Source organism: Athene cunicularia (genome assembly GCF_003259725.1).
Source record: "Athene cunicularia isolate RWA chromosome 13 unlocalized genomic scaffold, athCun1 chr13_part1, whole genome shotgun sequence".
NCBI lineage: Eukaryota > Metazoa > Chordata > Aves > Strigiformes > Strigidae > Athene > Athene cunicularia.
In genome coordinates, this window is record NW_020799117.1 from 7,700,742 (window position 1) to 7,724,347 (window position 23,606).

At 41.5% G+C, this 23,606-nt stretch overlaps 1 protein-coding gene across 1 annotated transcript in view; it reads left to right on the forward strand.

The window, feature by feature from the left end:
* The first annotated feature begins 12,360 nt into the window (after positions 1 to 12,360).
* Positions 12,361 to 23,606, forward strand: part of GALNT10 (polypeptide N-acetylgalactosaminyltransferase 10) — a 42,249-nt gene continuing 31,003 nt past the window's right edge. Inside the window, exons 1-3 of the mRNA XM_026858106.1 lie at positions 12,361 to 12,458; positions 13,314 to 13,452; positions 17,586 to 17,752. Coding sequence (XP_026713907.1) covers positions 13,343 to 13,452; positions 17,586 to 17,752 — 277 coding nt within the window. The 5' untranslated portion in view covers positions 12,361 to 12,458; positions 13,314 to 13,342. The remainder of the gene's footprint in view (positions 12,459 to 13,313; positions 13,453 to 17,585; positions 17,753 to 23,606) is intronic.

Below are 23,606 nucleotides of genomic sequence, written 5' to 3' on the forward strand. Positions count from 1 at the left end.
TATTACAGGAGCAAGCTATTGTCCCTGGTAGCAGGAGATAACTGGGGTAAAAGTACTTTGAAAATACCTATAAACCTCTTCATGTCTTAAATTCTCCCTAGAATAGATGTGTATAAGAGACAGATCCTATGTCACCTGGCCACATTTCCAGAGACAGTTTATTGTTAAATTGCAACTGTGATCTGCTGAGCAGATGAGCTGGCACAGCCTGTCTGGGGTTTATTTCCTGTACTAGCAGGTGAATGCCACTGGCAGATGATGTGACATCTCTGATTTTAGGTGTGACTTCTTGGCAGATGACATTGGCATTCTCAGTCAGACTGTACCTCCTTTTGAATTTCTGATAGGAGATATTTCTGTAATTTCGTGTGTAACTCCTAATGATGCATAAGAGCCCAAGAAAAAAGCTAAAATACAGACTTTTCCATTATCTTTCAAAATTCGTTAGGGGAAAAAATTTCTCAGCTTGATATGCATTTTGCTACGGGAGGCACTGTCTGCTGATATAAACCACAAAATCTCAGTACCTGGCACACGACTAAATGGGAATTATGGTTCTTATTCCAGTTTTTGAGTCATATCTGTCACATAGCTTTTGTATGGATTGAATGTAGTTTTCAGCAGCAGTAAATGTAGGTTTGGGGTGTTTTTTAATCTTTTTTTGGAGTATTTCAGAACAGTGGTATTAACCTTTCTGAAGCCAGTGTACTTCACATGATGGCAAATCTTTGCCCCTCACCAGAGCATCAAACTTCTGTGATGCGCTCTTGAATTTTGCTTGAATAAGTTTGGCATCAGCCGGATTTCCATGAAGAAAAGTAAATATCTGATCTATGCTGTCAGCTGTTGCAGAGACTGCTGCAGCTCTGTGAGGCTTATGGATACCTTATAGTGCTCTGCCTGCTTTTCCAGGCACAAACCAGATTGCTGCTGTTTACTATTATGCACTATAACTGTTGGCAAGCTTTCAGACAGCCTTGCTCATCCTACCTCAGAAAGCATCTTATAATTTAGACTATCTTACTTTTGCCTTTCTCTGTCATAAAGTGCAAGACGTCTTGGTAGTATGGTTTGCACATTGCTAAGTCCCAGAATTGAGTGTTTTTCTCTTGATTTGTCTGTCTCTACAGAAAATACTTAGACTTCTTCCTTCAAGTGTCTAGCAGGTAGGTTTTGGCCTGGCCTGTCTTCAAAGATTGTTGGACCATTAGCAGCCATCTTATTTTTTTGGGTTGTTTTTTTTTGTTTGTTTGTTTGTTTTTTTGGGGGTGTGTGTGTTTGTGTGTTGTTTGTTTTTTTTTTTTTAATACCAGTTAAACCAGAGTTTCCCAAGGACCCGGTGCCCATACAGGTAGATTCCATTTTATGAAAGGCACAAATTGTCATAGTTCTTTCATTATTCAAATAGTTACAAATGCTGTATTTTTTTTTTGGAAACTGAACAAAGTCAAACTTGCAGTCACACGTTTGCCAGGCCCACCTATGTGCAGCACCAAGTCTAGTTGTAATCTTGTACTGGTTGTCTGAGTGCTATGAATTTCACTTGTGTAATATTTCTGTGTTAAAGATGTACGGGATGTTTGTTGTGTATCTTTCATGATATTTCTGCTAGTATGGTATATGGCTTGATTCTCTACTAGTACTAAAAATATTTGGAAGCTGTGTTCATTTTAGCAGTCCTTGATTGGTTTAATGTTCCTATAATCTGATCAGGACTTTAAAGCTCGAGTACAGGGAATTCATGGAAATGATGGAATTAATAGGTTTTGTATCCTGAATTTTTATTAATTCTTAATGCAAAATATTCAAATATTTCTGCATATGCAGCATAATCTGTAAATCTAACTGGCAAATCAGATTTCAGAAATGCTGCTCCAAAGTGTGTCCTTACAGAAACCACTACAGCCTGTGTGCCGTTTGCTCCTGTTAAATGGAGCGTGGTTATATGCAGACATCTGGAGGGCTCCGCTTCAAATGTCCGTTTCTCAAATTGATCTCGAAACCAGCTTGCTCGGTCTTTCTGTGAATATAAGGCTTGTATTTAAGACAGCTTCAGGTAGCACTAAATGCTGTGGAAAACAAAGTACATCTCTATGGATTTTATCCTCAGTAGCTTCTGCCAGGAGTTGCAGTCAAGAACCAGCTCTTGGACGCATGATAAAATACTGCACGTATGTTGGTTCCTTGGGAGAGCTCACCTAGTTTTAAGTTTCCAGAAAGCATGTAAAGCAGAAAGGGAAAGTGGGAGGGGTGGAAAGTCTAATCTCATTTGCAATGGCAGTGCAGAGATTACTTTTGTCTACATCTTCATATTTCATGTATTTGCTGTCAGAGCCCCTCCTGGCTGTTGTACCTCGGGCAGGGTGAGTAACGGGTTGTCTCCCATCTCGGCCGGAGGGTTGCCCAGGGAGTGATGCCTTGTTTGGGAATTTTAAAATGTGTTGCTGAATCTTAAAGCAAGGTCAGAGAAATGTGCTTATTGCTGGAGGGGGGGAAATGAGGAGGTTTTTGATGCAACAAAATGCCTGCAGGAGCTTATTCCGCGGTTTTTAGCAGATCCCTGAGACGTGCTACTACGTGGGAAATGGAGCATTTCTGTAGATGGGAAGGGTTGTAAACGTTTTAGTGAACAGAAAACATGAGAAAGCTGTTGTGGGCAAATGAAAGCAACGAGCCCTGTTCAGAAGTCTAAAACTAGGCCAGCTGGGTTTTTAACAGCTGAAGGAAGTCTGAGACCGAAACTGCTGTGCTGTCACAAGGTGTGCTAAATCCTGGGGAAGAACTTGCTGCTTGGTGCTCTGTGCTGACTTTGGAAAGGCACTGTGCCTTTGGAGGACTGGATTGAATTAGTCAAACAGTAAGCTTAGAACAGCAAGCCCTGCAAGACTAATATTATTTCTAAAGGTAAGTGAAGAACAAAGTGTAAGTGTTTGGTAGAAATAGATGACCAAGCTGCGTATCACATCGCTGTCCTCAGCTGATGTCTTTAGACTTTAATCGGCTGATGAACCAGAACTTTTTGCTAGATAAAATTTTGTTTGGGCTAAGGGATTTTCAGCAGTTGAGGCTGAATAAAACTTACTAGCTGAAGGAATTTAAAGTGTGGGGGGAAAAATTTAGTTCAAGCAAGTACTGTTCTAACACCTGATTCAAAAAGCTTTCTGCAATAAAAAGTACAGAGTCATCTAAAACTGGGTAATGCTTAAGCAGTAAGCTGTCCCGTCCACCAAGGAGCTGCATGCCTGGCTTTCTGCAAGGAGTGTGTAGCCTTAATAGCTCTGCAAGCAGGTACCAAGTGCCCCTGGGTGTGCTGCAGAAAAGGCTCTGCTTTGTGTCTGTGTGCGCTGATCTGTTCAGCTGGTTCTGGTCTAGCTGTGGTTTAATTAGTTGAAATGTGTAAGGACTGACCCAGGAGTGCCAGCAGTATTTGTGGCTCTTCTTTCTGAAGGAAGCAGGTAGTTTTCGTACCCTGAAGTGTGCCTTTCTCGAAGAAAAGCGCAAATCTGAACATGTGGATTTCAATGTTATTGCTCTTTCAGGTGGGAAGGAACAACACGATGGCCGGGTGGTAGCATTGTGCAGGAAACTGTTAGGTCTGGTTTGAACCTGTCGCTTGGATCTTGAGTCACAACACAGCTGTGAAGATGTACTTGGCTTTTTTGTCTTTGAAAGCATTTAATCACTCCACATGATGTGCTGCCATTTAGTCCTGTTACCTTTTAATAGTTCCTGAAATGTTGAAGGTATGGATTATGTTAATGTAGCTTTTAAATTTTTGATGGACTGAAATAGCTTCAAAAATTAACCTTTTGAAAACACTTGGGTAGATTGCACGACAGGCTTTTAGCAGCTTTCTTTTTCTAGTAGTATGCTATCTCCTGTTCCAGTAAATGAAGAGCTTTGGTTGACCAAGGTTACGTTCAGCTTCCTGAACTAGAACAAATGCCTCCAGCTGATGTTGGAGATATTTTTATTTTTCATTAGATCATCTGAAATGCTCAGCTGTTTTCATGCCAGTACGAAGGATGGAGGGTGTTGTACCAATTTGTTGTTCAACATATGCTAATAGATCTCTGACAAACCAAAAAAAAAAAAAAAAATTCTTCATGGTGCAGTAAGACTTGTTAACTGTTTGTTTATGAAAAGGTTACCTGCATTTAGTGTGGAAGGCCCCACAGTCATTAAAACCTAGGCTTCTCTGCAGTGAGAGGGAGGATTCTTCCTGGTTTCTGCCAGACCTGGCTTATCTCCTGCCTTCCTACCTCCTTGGGTCCTCTAGGTTTTGGAATACTGGAGAGAAGCTGCCTATAAACATTTCTTATTTCTGCTTTGCTGTTGCACAGATCGTGACAACTGGGTTGTACCTGAAGTGTGCTTGTGTTCCTCTGAGTCTACCTCATGTTGCAACTTCCTTTAATAAATACAGGAATGGTTTCTATTTGCTCTCCCTTTCCCTGTTTGTTTTGTGGGTTTTGGGTTTTTTGTGTTTTTTTTTCTGGATTGTTTTGTCATCTTTGACATCTAGTTGTATTATGTAAATTCAAGATACATTTGCTGAGGTGCTAGGATAAATGAAGAGACCTGAGATGGAACAGATGCCCCTTTCAACACTGTCTCCAAAGATCGTAGCTTATTGGGTCTGATCATAGCTCCTTGATTTAAAAGAAAATACTAAGTCAGCAGAACAAATGTTTGAACAGGGTTTGAGATCTGTACAGCGTTATGATTAGCATAGGCACTTCAGCAATTTTTTTTTTTTCCCCTCATGTGTAGAAAACTCTTGGCTTACATCTCCATCCACCCTTTTATTCTGGCTGGAGCCAGGCACACTAAATAGTGATTAAACAAAAAAAATAAAATTCCATTTTTGTGCATTTGGCGTTTGAACACTGATCAGTTGCTTTGGTGGCATGTTAAGTAACAGCATGGTAGACAACAGAAGGGGCTTATTTACAGCAATCTGTCTAAATCCATTTTCAATGTATTGCTTAATATGCCTTTCTATTTTAATTCATTTTCAGTTTTTTAAAAATGAAGTATGGAAACATGCAGGAGATTAGTTTAAGATATTGCTGGAGAAGTAATCACTCCTTAGTGGTAAACAACTTCTAATTCTAAAAGAAAAGAAAGTGTACTTGAGCTGAAATAGAACTTACGGGCTTTTCTGTAGGAGTTAATAGATAAAACTCAATGGCTTGTGCACATAGCTTGACTAGATAATCATAATGAACTCTTCATGTTTTGAAATCTTGTTTTTGCATTGCTGTTTACAACTGATCATTAAAAAAACTAAGAGATTTTTGCAAAATGAGAAGCTAAGTTAGAACAAAACAGAAAATTGAAAAGGCTGTAGCCTTGCTGACCTGTTTTATAGGGACAGAAATCCAGATCTGTAATGCAAATTTACCCTAGCCAGGTAGCATTGATAACTGCAGTGTTCAAACAAGGATCCCTGTGTTCCACAGTGAAAATGCAGATAAGGGGGGGGGATGTGCTGGTGAGGTTTGGACAAAAATGTTTTATCTCCTGCTAGGCAATTAGAATTATTGAGAAATTAGCATAAAAGTGAAAATTGACATGAAATAGAGCATTACAGATAAGACATAGCTCCCCACAAATGAGATGCTTGTTTAACAGTTAAAGCAAAAGTCAGTCCTAGGAAACTTGCTGTGTTTTGCAGATTGCTTAGATATCGCAGTCTAGAGCGTCTGTTGAAGGGGTATCATCAAGTTATGTAATTTGCATAATTGAGTCAAATCCCATGCAGCATCCCTGAAGGAAACCACTAAAAATAGCAACATTCTGGTCCCTGTATGCTGTGTCTGGATTTCAAGAGCTCAGACATCTTTTACAAAGAGGGGAAAAAAAAAAAAAAGGGTGGGGTGGGTGGGTGTCTTCCAAAATAACATCAATGTCAGCAACCTGCCCATTTTCACAGTGAGAGACTCTGAGCACATGTATGTGTATCTTCCCTCTGCCCATGATGGCACGCTGCCCACAACTTTACACGCTGCTCAGCTAATAGTGATGACATGAGCATAAAAATTGTAGCTGAAGGGGGGAAGGCAGTGTTTTATTGTTCACGCTGGTTTTGGTAGTCTGCTGAAATTGTTGGTCTTGAAAGTGTGATTCTTAACAAGAAATAGGATGCTAATCATCCTACTGGAACTACACCTTCCCTTCAGGGCTCTGTGGATCATGGGTGTTGGCAAGGTCACTGAAGCAAAGACACTGATATTCACTTTCTAGCACTGAAAGTCACTTCAAAATTAATGTTCAGACATTGTTGACAGAATTTGTCAGTGACTCACAGCAGACTTTTCACATACGGTGTTTCAGTAGCAACGTGCAAAACCAATGTAAGCATTATATGTTTGCTTGCAAGGGATGCAGTTAGAAATATTCTAACCTCTTAACATTTACCCAAGTTGAATTAAATTTAATGGAGCATTTCTGAATTAATTTGACTAATGAAACTCTTCTGCCCAAGACCAAAAAAGCTCCAGAATGCAGCATGACCATCTGCAGCTATGTCTACCCTTCAAGGTTTTAAAAGCCACTTGAGAGGCATGTCGATCCAACAGAGATTAACGTTGTGTTTATCTTGTGTGAATCACATTTGGCTGTAGTTGTTCAATGAGCTCTGCATGCGGAGGAACGGATGAGTTACCCTACACAGTCTTCATTTAACTTTGCTGGTGCCAACGTAAAAAAAAAGTTGGGCCTTTTAAGTCTCCACAACTGAGAGCTGTACAGAGCCTGTTCCTCAGGACTTAAGGATCAGTAACTTACTCCGTGTGCCTCCGAAGTCCAACACTACAGTTTGGACAGGTCTGGATAACTGATGCGTGTACTCCATAGTTTCCCCTCTTGCCTAATTTAAAGTTTACAAATTACTGAAGTTTTTCACATGACATGTGTGGCTTTGATGGGTTTTAGCCTAGCCCAGCTCAAAGATATTTTCATGTGTAAATTATCTTGGGTCTGAGAGAAGTAACATATTTATCTACTAGACTTTCTGCTGTCCACCTGCCTGATTTGGGCTCTGTACATAATACAGCAGCAGTCTCTGATTTCTTCTTTTTTCCTTTTTTTAACAGCACTGGAGGATGGCAGGCTACTGCCTGCTTTCACTTGGTATTGCAGTGTTTAAATCACTGTGTCGGGCTCTTGCTTGCTCTGAGGGTATTTAAATGCGCATTGCTGACCTTTCTGAAGAATGTCTTGAAGCTGTGCAGAAAATTCACTTCCCTGTTCACATTATCCTGTGTTGAACACACAAACACAAGAGTGACTCCAGCCCAGAGCCTGGGGGTGCTCACTCTGAGCAGGGATAGCTGGAACTGCTTTTTAATGGCTTTAGGTTGCTGCTTGGCCTGATGAGCGCTGGCTGCTTGGGTGGTACAGCTGTGTAATGGTGTGAGATACCCCTCCTGAAACAGCTGGTAGCCCAGTGATGTGGCTTCCCTCTGGAGGATGCTGGAGATGTTGGTGTGAATCGTTTGAGGTGACCTTCAAACTTGTCTCCCATCTCCTGAGAGCCTCCTGTGGAGGGCAGCTCAAGATCCATCCTGTTAGTGTATTTTGAAAGGAGAGCAATCCACACAGGTACCCTCAGCAGTGGACGGGTGTCTTCTAAGGGATGTTTTCAGGCTAGACTTCAGAGGGAATGGGGGTGCCTCTGCAATCCTAGTTTAAGTTGCCTGAGTCCCAAAGAGTCAGGGGATTTAGAATACTCTTACCAGTGTCCTGTTAGGCAGCTGGGATGTCTCTTTGCTGGTGGGTCTCTCTTTTTCCTCTCTTCCTTCGGTGTGCCTGACTTCCCCTGGTCACTTCACAGGGACTCGGCATAGGGTACTGGGTCACCTCGTGCAGAGTGGGTATCATGAGGGTCAGAGTCTCTCTCCGAGTCTCCCTGTGTGGCTCCTTTTAGATGTTGTCCCTAGACACTCTTACAATGCTCTCCTCTTTGGTGGTGGGTTGGATTTCTAGAGTAACTGCTGGCAAGGGGTTTATGCGTGTTGAATTGCCACAAATGGCAAAAGGGATAGTGGCGTAAACAATTCTCCTGGTGTGCTCATTCAGTCTGGAGTGCTACAAACAAGAGACAAAAGAGACTTAAAATATCGAGGTTTCAGACTTGCCAGTTGTTCCTGTGCCCAGTATGACACTTGTGCACAAGTCTAGTTCTCAGAAAGTTGGCAAAACCCCTCTGGCGAGGAGGTGCTCTGGTCTGTGAGAGATTTCCAGGACTTTTCTGGCAGGGGAGTATCCTGGAGAGGAAACTGGCCAGTAAACAGGCCTGGCAAAGCAGGGATCTTGCAAAACAGAGGCAGAAATGTCGCAGAATGGTAGTGTGCTCTGTGGGTTATTTAGTGGGGATGATCGGGAGGGTGGCATGTGGTCTGAAAAATTGGAAATCACTGTGGTGGTCAGACCAGGAGATGTGCTGGACTGTCGCAGTAGCGCAGGGTGGCTGCTTCATGGTGCTGAAAATTTGATCTGGTTTACACCAAAAATAACCAAGCTGCCACTTCTCCTGACTGTCTGTCACACAGCTGTCATCCAAACCCTCTCCCACAAGTTGGCATGAGGTAGCAAAAGTCAGGTAAAGTTTGCATAAATTATTTGTGTGAACATTAGGCCAGACAGAGCCATGGGTAGATGCTGCAGTTGGGTTTGCCTGCCCCTCGCCCGTGCTGTGCCCTGGCTCACCACACCCTGAGTGAGCATCTCAGACCACCTCTGCTACACCCACAAAACACAAGCAGCAGCAAGCCCCTGTGGTGGAGAAAACAAGAGGTTTCTGGCTGGCGTTAGCATTATACCCTGTGTGTTTTTCAGGGTGCTCTGATTGCATTGCTGACATCAGCCTCTGATTGACCCAAGGACTAGCTGCATGCTGGTCCTCTGTGTTCGATAGCCCTCCCAAGTGCTTTCTTGCTCGTTCTTCTTGACACTTAAAAGTACTTTTTCAATATCAGCAGGTAGAAATTCACATAGGAACAGTGGTGTTTAATGGGATGGCTAGGAAACCACGAGGCATATCTGATTCTGGTGAGTTCAGGGGAACCCTTCCAGAAAGGGAGAGCGTGGGTTTTCGCCACAGCTCTGCTGCTCTGGAGCTGCATTTACCTTCTGCGTGATGGGAATCGGTGAGGCTTTTGCAGTGCTTCTCATAAAACAAACCTCTTTCCCTCAGCAAATGCAAGTCTTTAACATGTGCAGTCAGAGGTGAACTGAAGACATTGGATTGCTGGTGGTGATCTTCATTTTATGTCCTGTTAGGTGGAATTCAGGAAGGTACACTCCCAGTTTCAGTATCTTGAGCAGAAGTAAGGATTTAGAAAACTATAGAGTTCATGTGCTATAGGGACGGTAATCAATAACATAAAAATGAGCTATTGCTTTTGATTCATATAACTTAATCAGAGTGGAAAATGAAAGAACAGATGATGAAGATGAAGAAAATTAAGGAATCATGGCTTAAATGTAAGAAATCAAATATGCCATCTAAATATAGCTCCAATAAGATTTTTTTTTTTTAAGTGGTTGCTTTTCTTATGGCTATAACAGCCCTTTCCTGCTAACCAGCCTTTTCTGGTAGTTGTCTGGTTATCAGCACTGTTAATCGCATCCCATAGTGTGGTCCTGCTCTTCCTGTGCTGCTCTGAGTTCCTTTCCCTCCATCTTCCTGCATCATAAGTATTTTTCAAGGAATGGCCTTGTTAGTTCCAGGTAGCACAAGTGGAAGTTCCTTAATACTTGTTCACATCATGAACTAACTGTGTGACTGACTGCTTGTCCATCCCGAGTGCTCATCAGCTCTCCTTCAGCAAAAATAAAATTAAATGGCAGGGAGCAGGAACAGGAATGCTCTGAGTATTGATGTTAGTTAATTGAAATGTGTAACTGAGTGTCTGGTTTCATGGATGAAACTTGACTTCTGCCAGGTATGTTACCATCTGCAAAATGTCAAGAGGCTGAGTGTAAATCATTTTATGATCTGTGATTCAGAGGATCTAGATTGATTTAAAATCTCTTATGTGGAAAAAAAGAATGTTCTAATAGTTCACAGGCCAGCTTTTAATCAGATTGAGCTCTATTATTTTTAGACCACTGGTTTATTACCCTTTGGCATGGTATTACAACCAGCACAACTCAAAGGTTTTCATGCACTTCCTTTGCTAAGGGTTACCACCCATAACAGAGCAGAGCATGTGCCTGCCTTCAGCCACTCCAGTTCGCTCTGACATCTCAGCTGAAACCTGTCTTCACTGATGGTTTTGTAAGCTAATACACAGGGCACCCTTCCTGCTGACTCGTGGAAGGAGGGATGATACAGTGGGGATAATCTGCAGAACCTCACAGCAAGGTTCACCAGAGCTCATCTGTCAGGCTGCAGTGAGGTGAACTGCAACAGGCTGAAGTCCATGCCTCGGAATAACAAGTAAAATGCCCAAATGTCCTATTTTCCCAAGACAAATCTAGGCATGAAAATTAGGAGTTTGTAATTTAACTGTGTCCCACATGCCAAAGATGCTTGATAACCTGCGATGTTACTATGCCAACCGTTGCTTTTTTGGTGGTTGTTTGGTTTGATTGACCCATTAGTGAGACTTTAAACCTCTTAGCCTCCAAGGAGGGAAGCTTTTTTTCTATCTAGGAAGTCTAGCCTGTGGAGTTCTCTCTGTAGGTCATGAGGAATTAAAAGGGAAAAACCTTTAAGTACTTTGTGTAACTACTTCTGCAGTAATGATGCTACAAATGACTTGCATTTATACTCTATACTCTACCAGCATATTACAACATAACTGAAAATTAATTCTCGGAGAAGATGTTCCCTTCTTGATGTCACGTCTCGCTCAGACGAGGGGGACAAGTGACTCAGATTCACAAATCCCCAGTTGGAGTGGACAACAAGTCTCCAAGTTCAAGCATTTATTAACTACCTACAGTGTACTAATTGAACACATGATAATTGGCTAAGTACAATAGAAAGTTGTGGCGAGCAACATAATATGCCTTGCATTTCTTAATGGAAAAAGGAAAAGAGGGAGATAGAGGGAATGGGAGAATACAGATCACCGGTCTGGGTTCCTGTGCTGATCCCACAGGCGAGGGTTCCAGGAGGTGGCCGTCTTTTTCGCTGGCATCTGTCGTCTTCGCTTCACTGCTCTCTCCAGACAGCTTGGGGGGGGACAGAGGTGGGGCAGGGAGAGGGCGAGAGACACCTTTTTTCCCCCCTTTGATTTATACCCACTTTCCTTGGGTCCGTCCCCTAGGTCAACCCACGTAGCTACGTATCCCATGTACGGGGAGGGGTAAGGTGTTTCATGGGATGATGTCACTAGCATGATCATGACAGCCCTCGTTAGCATATTGAGGGGTGTTTAATATGCATTTCATGGATAATGAAGCAAAGTTCATTCACCGGACACATGGCCCTTGAAATTTGCCCAGGTGCCCCAGAGAAGAGCCGTCCTGTCTCCACAGGGCTCTCTCCCCCAGCTACATCGGGCAGCGTTATCAGCTTCGGCCTCCACAGAATGCACCCTGGGACTCAAGAGTTTTGTCTTGCGAGTGTTTGAGGCCTTTCTTCAATCAGCCTCAACTTTTGCTTTCCCAGGTTGTTTGTCTTAGTTTCTCACAGGACTGGTTTCTCGTCTCTCACACTTGACCATAAAACCTACTTCAATATTTTATATATATATATCTCTCCCTTGGATTTTGGGGATGTCAAGTGTTTGAGGTGTATCATGGTTTTCTTTCCACACACCATAGTCTCTTTGATCCTGAATTTGCCCCATCTTTCATTTTCCAAAGCACCTATTGCTCTTGAATTTCAGGAACAACATTGTGAAAAGGGGAGCTCTAATTGGGTTCAGTGCAGGCTCATGCCTTGTGTAAGATTTGCTAAGTTGAGCAGCAAGAGTCTTAATAAATGACCTTTTAAATCTTATTTTGATTTTATTCAGGTGTAGTAGTGTGCTCATTAATAATGATCCTGCAATAGGTCCCCCATTACAGCTTTTTTGTTAATTAAATGGGACGTAAGATGTATTGGATGTTTTCAAAATGAAAATGGGAGTTTTTAATAGATTCCCTGATTAACAATACTGGTCTTGCATACATGATGGTGCCCTGAAAAAAATATCACTTAACAGCTACAGATAAAGTACTCTTCTTAGGCAAGCAAAACTTGCTTCCTCTGTCGCCCCTTTCAGGCTAAAAACTACTTGCTTGTGATGGTCTTACCTTAAGAAAGGTGTTTAATTTCCTTTTACAGGAAGAGGCGGCTGTTAAGGAAAGGTTTCACATGTGTATTTAATATATCCATTCTTTTGTTTAAAAGGCATCATACGTGAGACAAAAGAAAGACCCTTACTTCGGTGATGGACAAAGGAAGAAGGATTGGCATAACAAAGAAGCTATAAGGAGGGACTCTGAGCGTGTAGGTATGTAAGATTACTATAAAAATGTTTTAATTCAGATTGTAATTTAGTTTGATTTTATTTGCTAGGCTGAGTGAAGAACAGCATGCTCAACTTCAGGGTCAAGATGATGTCCTTGATATGACGCAACAGTTCTTGTGTGTTAATTCCAGTGAAATCCTTTTTCCCCAACTCTACAATAACCATTTTGAGATGAAAATATATTGGTAACATCTTGGTATTTTTAGGATAGGTGCAGTATTCATTTTTTAAAAACATACCAAAAAATGCATGCCTGTACCTCTTCCAAAAATGGGAGATCCAGAAAGGAAGAGGGATTAAAAAAGTGTTCTAGATTATAGCGTTCATGCAAGTTTTAGACCATAGTTCTGGGTTTTGTCTTGCATTGCATAAAAGGGCCCATTTTGAACATCACAGCTTTATACTAGTGTGTCTGCAAGGGGTCTACCTCCTCTGTGCAAGAGCTCAGGTTGTTAAATATACATATCCATCTGTGCTGAAAAAAGCAACAGTGATGAGGTATTCAAACCATATGTAATCTTCCTGCAGTGAAACAAAAATTCTGTAGATCCTCCACAGCGTTGCCATAGCCCCTTCATCTGTTTCTGATGTTAGAAGGAAGACTTTTAACTTCTACAGTTTGCACAGCTGAGTGGTTTGTAGCAAAACTACTTATCAAATAAAATTGTTAGGCTGACATGGTTGACCCAGTGCTAAATATGACATAGAGCACAAAACTAATGAAGGAATTTTCAAAGGGCCATAAGATGACTATTCTTTTGATATATGGATTAGTTTCTGACCAGTTAAGCACCAATTAGTAGTAGTGACTCATATTTACTTTCTGTATATCTATAGGAAATGGAGAACAGGGAAAACCTTACCCAATGACTGATGCAGAGCGAGTGGACCAGGCATACAGGGAAAACGGCTTTAATATCTTTGTGAGTGATAAAATTTCTCTGAATCGTTCCCTTCCAGACATCAGACATCCAAAGTGAGTATATAGTTTGCGTTTCTATGAGTGAAAGTTTGCAAGCCCTAAATTACCACATCAGCAGGAGTGTGTGTTTTTGTTATGGATTCTCATACTTTTGTTCATCAAATACAATCCTTTCACAGCTGGATCCTGCTGTCTCCTTAATAAAGAACAGTGTATAGTAATTGCAGCAGGAAATAGAGGAGACCAAATCTGGGGTGGGGGGGAAGTCCCCTTTTGATTCCAGAAGACTTAAAATTACCAAAAACTTGCAGCTTTGTGCAGAAGAGATCTTGAACTTAACCCAGAGGTGACTGCTTCCTTCTCCTCTCACAACATGATAGTTCAGTCCCTGAGCCCACTGATGTAGCCAGCAGCTTTTAAAAAGCAACTACTAAGGTGGAGCTATTTCTTTCTGTAGTGGAAGCTGATGTAGATGTCCAACTTGATTGACAAGTGCCCTAAGTGTAATCAGGTGATGACTTTGTCACTAAACACTCTGTCCAGTTTTTATGTTGGCCACTAGCTGGAAATGACCATGAAATACTCAGAAGCAGAACAAGATTTGAGTAGCTCCACTCAACTATGTGTGAAGAGTTTTTTTCAGAAATGCTTCTGATTTATTGATTAGTTTTTTTAGACATCTTCCTCATAAAAACCCTCATCAGGGTTTACAAGTAGAAGCTAGTTCAAACTGAATGCTGGTTTTTGACTTAATCTATTTTTTGACATTATTCCTTAGGATGGTGTCAAACTGGATTTTGTGCAAGGCAGGAGGAGTTTTTTGTTTGCGAAAGTGCTTGAGTTTGTATAAACAAGGGTTAAGTCTGAAGCTGAGAGGTTTTTAAATGCTATTTGTGTGGTTCTCAATCTGAAGGCATTGTTAGACATTTGAATGGAAACTTGTTTTGTGTAAAATTGTTTTTATCACAATTTAGTGAATCTGAATTCAACGTCTACTTTATTCATGAGATATAATTTTCAAAAGTCAGGCTTTATAATTTGTTAGCTGCACATTTGAAAGATTACCTCTTCAACTGTCACGGCAAACGAATCAAATACACTGGCTTGACATCCTCTTTCAATATATACTCATAAACTGCAGTAGTGAGTATAGCTCCATAAATATTTTAGGCATGCAGCTCAAATGTTTAAATGTAGAGATAAATCAGGTAACTGAAGATGCTTGTTGATCAGCCCATACTCAAGCTCTAGGAAATACAGTTTGAGTTTGCTACCCTAAATTATACCTGGCTTCCATTTACAGGGGCTGCCATGGGCTCTGAGAATTTAATCATCAAACAATGCCAGTATTTCCTCATCTGAGGATTTAATATTACCTCACATTCCCCATTGTTTCCCAGAGTTGCTGACCCCTTGTTACTAATTCTGCTATTTAAAATTTTTTAAAGTGTAAAACTTCTAACTCCAGTCCCCAGTTAAAATTAGTAAGTGAAGTGTTTGGGTCACCAACAACTTAAACTGTGATTAATGATGTCTCTGCAGCTGATGTGCCTGCACACCCTTTCCCCCGGTGTAGCGAGTTGTAATTGTGGAGGTCTCAAGGAGAAGATAAACAGCAGGTGTATAATGGATGCTAGGTTTAGCTGGGTGGGGAGTGGGGTTACATATAATGGAGATTTGCAGAAAAGGAATTCTGAACTGAAAAGGCCTGTTGTGCATTCCCTGGGCCCATTAAAAAAGATATATTTGAAATGGTGTGGTTCGGGTTAGTTGGGAGGTTGATGAGGGCAATTTATAATGAAGTTAGGCTGAGACAAAGTCCGTAAAGAGCATTCTAGAAAGAAGGGAGCTGTGTTTTACTTACTTTACCTAGCCTTTTACATACAATAGTAGACTTTGTCCTTTGGAGATGTGCCCACAGGCAGCAGGAGTATAAGGAGAACTGAGGAAAAATGCAGCACCTGTCCTGTCCTGAGCGTTGGGGCCACAGCTGTGTTTCTCCCCAACAGCTGGCCTAGGTGGGGAAGGACAAAGCAGCAGCCAATGTGTTTGCTCACTTCTGAGATGTTGTGTGTGGACCTTGATACACCAAACAGTGTGTCACCTCTGCTTTCTGTTAATCGTGGGAATCGAGGGGCTGGGGAAAGGAATGTACTGGATCTACGTGGTGCACACGTACAGTTGTTTGTTTCAACAGTCATATCTTTCCCTGCTAACATTTCCTTTAAGTGCTTCTGGGTTTTTTAATATTAAATGCTAATTTTGTAGGTCTTATAAAGCAACTGTAGATGTGGTAGCTGGAGGGAAATAATTTTTCTCTGTGCTTAATGGTTAAACTTAACAGCTAAAGTTTCCCATTTGTTAAAGTTAGTCAGAAAATGAGAATTCCAGTTTAAGAAGAGTTAGAAGAGATTTGGTGGCTCTTGCTTCAGATTGGAAGAGAATTATAGCTAGTAGCTATCTCAGAAGAAGGTTAAGATTGCAATGCCAAGGGCTGGATGAAAGCAGTCCATGCAGCTTTATTCTGCATCTTGCATCTGTGCATTGCAGCTATAGCCTGCAAGCTCTTGGCAGCACCCCAAGACAATTCATTAGACCCAGAATAAGCTACTGTCCTTTCACGCAGGCACCACAGTCACTTCCTGTAATCACAGATTTATTGAGCTTGTATAACATAGGTGCATCCTTCTCCATTCCCTGGGAAAGGTACCAGGAAAAAGCTGCTCCTGCCAGAGAGACACTTTTGTTTCCATCTGCCCTTCCGGGGAGAAGGGAGGGAATTACCTGCGTGTTTGCACTGTGTGGTGCAGGTAGAAGCCTGGCCAGGTGTCTGGGAGGAGGGTGTCTGTAATCAGCTCTGGTGCAGGCTCTGCAAGATCCAGTGAGGCAGGGCAGGGAGCCGGGTATGGCCTCCCTCCCCTGCTAGAGGAAAGAGGGCAGCCTGCCCTGCTGGCAGTGTCGGCAATATATTCTAAAAATCTCTATTCATGTAGCCACCTCTGCCTGTTTTGCACTGGACACGTGAGGTACTGAGAATGAAATAGATTTTTGTCCCCTAGTGAACAGCTGCTGGGTATTTTTTAACTACAATTGTTCATTGTATGGCTTTAGATCTTACCTCTTTAACAACGTTCAAACTCCACTGACAGTCACACCTGCAGGAAAATAAGCACTGCACTTACTGCTGCAGTTTGAATTTTCTTTGTGAAATTGCCTTGAAAACACTTACACAATGCAAGGTAATGTTACCCCTGTTTCAGAATGAAGATTAATGCTGTGGGGATGCACCCCCAAATTCAAGGGGTCCATATGGGGACTCTGCAGAGCTGACTCTCCAGCCTTATCCAGGTTCTGCAGTGCTTTGTGTTCAAAACCCAGCTTTCTTCACTTCTGTCTGCAGAACTGATCCCAGGTGTCAAACTAGACCTGCTGAAAAATAGGGAAGACAAGATTGATTGGTTAGGAAAAGTATGATTTGAGTAATTTGTCCATCATGGCAAAGGAAGCCTTTGGTAAAGGTTGATCTATTAATTAGGAAGGCGGGTTTGTTTATGAAGCAGCTCTTGTCATGCAATTATCCTGTCTCTTCTATCTATAGTTCAGAAAAGCTTGAACTTCTGGGACTGTTTAGGGAAGGTGTTACCATACAAAATCCTTATTTCCTGTACACTTCATTTAAAAATTTTGGATGACAGTTATATACATGACTAGAGTGATTTTCTTCTCTGAAAATGGGAACAAACTAGCTTAAACCAATGTACTGGTAGTGCCTAGAACAGATACATTCAACTTCTGAAACAACTTTGTAGAAATCCCTCTTCATCATGATCTTTGAGGTTTAAGGACAGGGAAAACAAGATTTTTTTTTTTTGAGAATTCTGTATCCTAAGTTATACTTGCAGTTTTCTTTAAATGCCATTTCAGCACCTAATAGATCTTACGGACTTTGTGTCCCTTAAGTGTCACTTACTGGCCATTAACAGTCCCCACTTCATACTGAATGGTGCTGTTTTGGCCTGGTAGTCTAGATCAGGTCAACACTGGCTTGATAAGTGGTTGGGGTTTTTTTCAGGCATTTTGCATCAATTTGAGGAGTAAACTATGAACTAAGTTACTTAATGGTAATTAATATGGAAGTGCTGGTGGTTTTTGGCACCATCTTTTAACCTTACTCTGTCTATGTCCAGCTGCAAGAATAAGCTGTACCTGGAGAAGCTTCCAAACACTAGTGTGATAATACCGTTCCACAACGAAGGATGGTCCTCTCTCCTCCGGACAGTGCACAGTGTCCTAAACCGCTCCCCTCCTGAGCTGATAGCAGAGATCGTGCTGGTCGATGACTTCAGTGACAGAGGTATGATAATTTGTATGGAACAACTCCACCGATGTTTACCTGCCTAAGGGATCGGTTAGCTTGCAGATAGGTGTATAATGACTTGAGGTTTTTTGCTTGCCAGCAGCAGAGCTCTGGTGAACCTTGCTTCAGTACATTTGAAAGGTCGAAAGTCTAGCAAAAAACTTATGTTCTGTATTCAGTTTGTGCTGGTTTAGCTGCTGATGGCATGGCTGTCCTGCATTTTGGACAATGTGAATAAACAGGGAAGCTGTTTTTAATATTCTCCTAAGGGCCTGTGTAGCCCTTAACATTTGACCCCAAGGTTAAACGTTTGATGCTTGGAATACCAAAAAAAAAAAAAAAAAAAAAAAACATATTCTGCTTTTTTCATTCTAGACACAGAAAATGGTAAAAGAAGCCTTGATAAAAGGTTTCTATCTCAGACTGCCTATGATTTGGCTTGCTTTCTCCTGAATTTTGTGCTCCTGAAAAGTAAATTTGCCGCATCCAAAACTTTGACTGCTCTTGATTGCTGAGTTGCTTGCGAGTACATTCCTTATTTTGCACTGCATTGCTGGGAGTAGCCATTTTGGAATGGGTTTAAGTGTTACACACAAAAACATGTAGTTGCTGGCATAATGCATCACCACAAATGGAACAGCCACTTGTAATTGCAGCAGCAATGAGTAGATGTAATTGCTGAATTTACTTGTTCTGCAGCAGAAAGGCAAGGGATCTTTTTTTCTGAACCATTCAAATGCTATGTGAGATACAATAAGCTAGACTTCATCTCGTAGTTTGCACCCGTGCCACGGTGGAAGAGGCAATCAAGGGAAGGAGGAATGCCTCTATCATGTAGACATTGCATAGCTAGAAGGATCACATGGAAAGTCCTCTGAAGTAGCTGGTGTTCTCCTGTGTTGAACAGTGATATTAAAGGGTTATGATCAGATCTGGCAACTCTATCTTCTCCTTTAAAATTACTAAGACTATTCAGCTTTATGACCTGCAGAGTTCAAGAGTCCTGCCACTGAAATTACTCAACTGGGGGAAAAGAGATACTAAAGGATACACCTCCAAAAATCTGACATGTAGCAAGCTCCTAAAATGGGCTTGGAAACAAGCTTGTGCGTATTTAGCGTTATGACCTATACCGACTTTCAAATAAGCACCACCCAACAGCTATAGTATTTGTTCTAAAGCACGTCTCTAATTAGTTGCCAAGCAAGGCATGCTGGTTTGAACAAGTCAATGTTATATGAAATAAGTATTTCTTTAGAGGATTTTCAGACTAAGCTTGGGAGAAAAAAAAAACAACACACCCTTCTAACAATGTCTCTTTATTGCTACTCAGTCTAGAAGCAAATTAGACAAGCTCATGCTGTAACCACAGCTGAATTGTACAAACAAGTTTCTTTTGAGAGAAGTGGAAGTAATGAAATCTGGTTTCCTGTGGATCTATTTTCCTTCTTCTCTAGATGTGCCCTTCTGACCAGGCGACAGAGCGCTCCTGGCTCTCTCACCCCTGCTCCTCGTCAGTCTGTACACGTGTTGTTCATCCGGCTCACTCTTGCTCTGTTCCACCTGCCTCTGATAAGATGCAAGCTCTTCTCCGTCAGTCATCCATCTTTCATACAAAGGTTGCAAGAAGTAGCTGAGATTAATTTGTGTGCAGCATCTATTTATAGATGGATATAAAAGACTACTGGTGTTGGACAGTGAGATAAATTGTCAAGGGAGGAGAATGACATGCAGGCAAAGAGAGTGCTAATAAAACCCTTCTCTTTTTTTTTTCTTCCCCTCTTTTTTCTTTTAACCAGTGTTTTCCTGCTAGCTCGGTTGATCTATGCGTGTTGGGACAATTACTGGTTAGGATGAAACACTTTTCCTTCACTGCTGTCAGTTCTGTATCTGCACTGTAGCATTTCCTGCTGGCTGCTGCTCCGTTTTCCAGCAGTCAGTGTTCTTCCTTAACCACGCTGGGGTTGGTTTCCACATCCCCGCCTGGGTTTAAAAAGATCCTTAGTCTTCAGGAGGCTGTTAAGTCCTAAACATGTGATCTTGACTTGAAAGACTGCTAGTTACACATTTCTGGCTTTATCCATTGTATGTATTTTTTAAAAAAAACAAACCAAATAAGCAACAAACACTTCAACCGAGTACTTGAGAACTGATAATTTAATGTATCAAACTGAACTTCATGAAGGAATGGAGGCTCCAGCAAAACTGTTACTTCACATGTTGTACATTTGAAAAAGGCACATTTTTGGATTTGTACTGTTAGGCCACTGCTCTGGTTGTCTGTTTCTTATGATTAAATTGAGCAGGTGATGCAAACCCCGGGTCCAAGCTGATGATCAACATCACTGTGTCACAGAACCAGTGAGCAGTAAAAAAGAATGAGGAGAGATTCCTTGATTTTCTTTGAAAATCATAAATGATTAGTCCTCTGTATTGCTACAAGGTGGAATGCTGTGCTTCTGTTTCAAATGCTGGTCCCACAAATTTGTAGCAGCATCTTTCTTCTGAAATTATAGAATCACTGTTGGACTTAGTGATAGGAGAGACCACATTTGAGATCAGAGAGGCATAGTATGAACAGTAAATGTCAGCAAAGAGATCAGTAAACAGTCATAAACTCCAGTGAAAGCAGAAGATGAAAAGGATAATTGCTCAATAAAAATCTATTATTAATTTTTTTTTTATCGAGAGGTTAGCCTGACAAGATAAAATACCAGATATATTCTGTTGTAGCTCATCATGGCCTTTTACTCGAGGGTTGTCTAAACAGACCTCTAGCTTTTTAAAAACTCTTTAAAAAGACTAACCTTCAAGAACTTGTCTTTCCCTGGCAAGGAGGCGATATCCCTCTTGCTAGCATTTCTTGTGTACTGACCTGTGTTGGGGTTAAACATACTGGGCTTTGCCAAGCTGCCCCTGAGGTTCTGTTAGTGTTCCTCTCTTTCTGCTACTGCACTGGTTTCTGTAGGTGGTGATGTTAGTGCCAATCCATCAGCCTCTTTCACCGTGTATCTCATTCATGGAGAATCTTTGCTTCACATGAAGTAGAGGGCTTTGCTAATAATAGAAATAGTAAGTATGGAATCCTGGCTACTGCACGCATTGGTGTTTTTTCTGACAGATGTTACTTTCATATGTTTTTCCTCTATTTTTAAGCTCGAGAGTAAGGAATTTTTGTGTGACTAGGAAAAGGGTTGAGAAGTTGGCTGACAAAGCGATAGGAGAGTGAAGACAGATTTCTGGGTTAGTTGGTGGCAGCTGTGGTCTGCAGCGTACCTGAGAGGCAGCTGGGTTGCTTTGCATTATTGGAGCTCTTGCACAGATGAATCATCATCTGGAAGTGTCAACAGCCATTTATTTCTTAATTTGTTTGAAAGAGACAATTCTGTGACCTTTAGCAATAAACATTTTTCAACCAAAAAAGGCTGACAGCAGATCTTAACAGCAAGCAGCAAAAGCTTTACGAGTGGTGCTTTTGAAATGTTTCCTTTGCTTTGTATTTGAAAAATCAAAATATGCTGGAACAACTTGCTGTCTAGAAATTTTTTGCATGCCTGTAGTATAATGCAAATGATCAAAATCTAGCCTTACTTCAGATAAATTTAGTGCTGGATTCCCCATCAGCCACGGTGCTCTAGTAAAGGCTACGTGTTGGTGGGATCAGTCTAATGCAGACAGTTTGCCTTGAGCTTGGGTCTATGTTGTCACCTCCTGCAGCTGACTTTGCTGACACTTGAATCTTTATTTGTGGGGTTTCCTTTGTTAAGTTGAGTTAGCTTAAAAGAAGCTGCTTTCCATCACGTGCAATTGGTCACAACAGAGTAAATATTGTGGGGCTATTTTCTGCTTTCTTCAATAGTAGTCTCTAGTATCAACGCAGCATTCTCAGTATGATAGCATATGCTTTTTTCCCCACAAACTTAGTTAGGATGTCTGTCGCATAAGGACTTTCTTCTGACCATAAGCATAGGGATTTAATGTGCAGAATACAGGCTGTATTAAAGAGGGAGGCACCCATTCAGCAGACTTGGAGAATGAGAATTAACCTGCCGGCTGTTGTGTGCCTCTTCCTGCATGCTACTGAGAACGGCAGACCCACAGGCTGACCTCCTCAGATTAGCCTCAGCTATTTCAGGGTGGTCCAGAATAACGCCCTACTCTTCTGGATAAGCAGAAATCAGAATGCAATACACGTGAATTACGACTTTAGAATTCCTGATCATAAAAACGCTTAGCTGTGGCAGTCCTGTGTGGATTTGTGGCTTCACTTTTAATTTCTATAGCTATTCTTTAGTTCTGATCTCAGCTAAATTAAGCCTTTTCATATGCTGGCTTGCAGAGTACTAATTATATCCCTCTGAGCTTGTTGTTACCAGAATGGCCCTAAGTAAACTAAAATGCTTTTTTCATGTATATCAGTTTTCTCCTGGGGACTGTCAGATGTGAAATTTGTTTGCTTTTTGATTATTTAATTACAATGCTGCTGAGTGATAAGTGGGTTCCATTATATCATAGAAGTGGGAGGAGGGGAAGAGAAGTTGAAATGCAGGTCAATTTGTAACACTGCAGGGTTTTGTATCAGTTCAGATGGCATTTTTTTATTGATAGCAGGCAACGAATAATAGACAGGCAGTTCATAATTCTTCAGGGACTGCTTCAGTCCCTAGACCTACAGTCTGACTCTGGCTGTAGTTGTGAGAAATTGAGCCATTCATTTCTAGCGTCTGCTGTGTACAACAGGGATTGGTCTCCATCTAATTCTTGGAGCTTGTGGACACCTCTTCTATATAAGCTATCACTAAGTTTGCATGAACAAATTTAAAGCTGTCCTCTGTCTCTGGCTAGATAAATGAACAGCCTTAAGCTGAAGGAACAGAGGGCAGAGGATGGCACATTTTCTCTTTGCAGGATACTTGTCTAAATGTTCTTTGCTTCTCACCTGACACACATTTGGTAGCTCTGTACAGCAGTGGAACATCAAGTATATACTGCTACTGGGTGAAAGGCAGAAGTCAAACTCTCTTCTCTTCTGTCTGTTTAGAAGAGATCTTTTTCAGGTGGAGGCTGGACTGGAACATGTACAGAATAACAAATAGTTGAGGTTGGAAAAGATGTCTGGAAATCATCTAACCCAACCCTTGTGTTCAGCTACAGCAGGTTTCTCAAGATCTTACTTAAGTTTTGAAAAATATCTTAAGGATGGAGATTCCACGAAGTCTTTGGGGAACCTGTTCTGCTGTTCAGTCACTCTTAGAGTGACCCCGTTCAATAAATAAATAAATAAATAGATCTTATATTTAAGCAGTAATTTGTGCCCAAGGACTCCCAGGTTCTTTTCTGCAAATCTCCTTTCCAGCTGCTGGGTTCCCGGACAGTACAGGTGCATGGGGTTACTCCTCTCCAGGTGCAGGAATTTACATTTCCCTTTGTTGAACTTCACAAGGTTCCTCTTGGCCCATTTCTTTGGCCTGTCCAAGCCCCTCTGAGTGTCACGTCAGCCATGCCTCCTGGGTATGTGTCATCTGCAGACCTTCTGAGGGTGCACTCTGTCTCGTCATCCAGGCCTTGAATGAAGATGTGCGATTGTATTAGTCCTGATATTGGCCCCAGGTGTGCACAGCTGGAGATGGTCCAGGCCCCAGCTTGGCTTTGTGCTGCTGATTACAATCCTTAATGTTCAGCTGGTTTTCTGTCTACCTCACTGTCTGCTTATCTAGCCGACATTTCATCAGTTTGTCCCTGAGGATGTTTTATAGGGACGCAGTGTTGAAAGTCAAGATGCCTTTTATAGGTAAGAAAAACTTAAGAAGGAGGGAATCCAAATGTGTCAGAAGAGTAGACCTAATAAAAT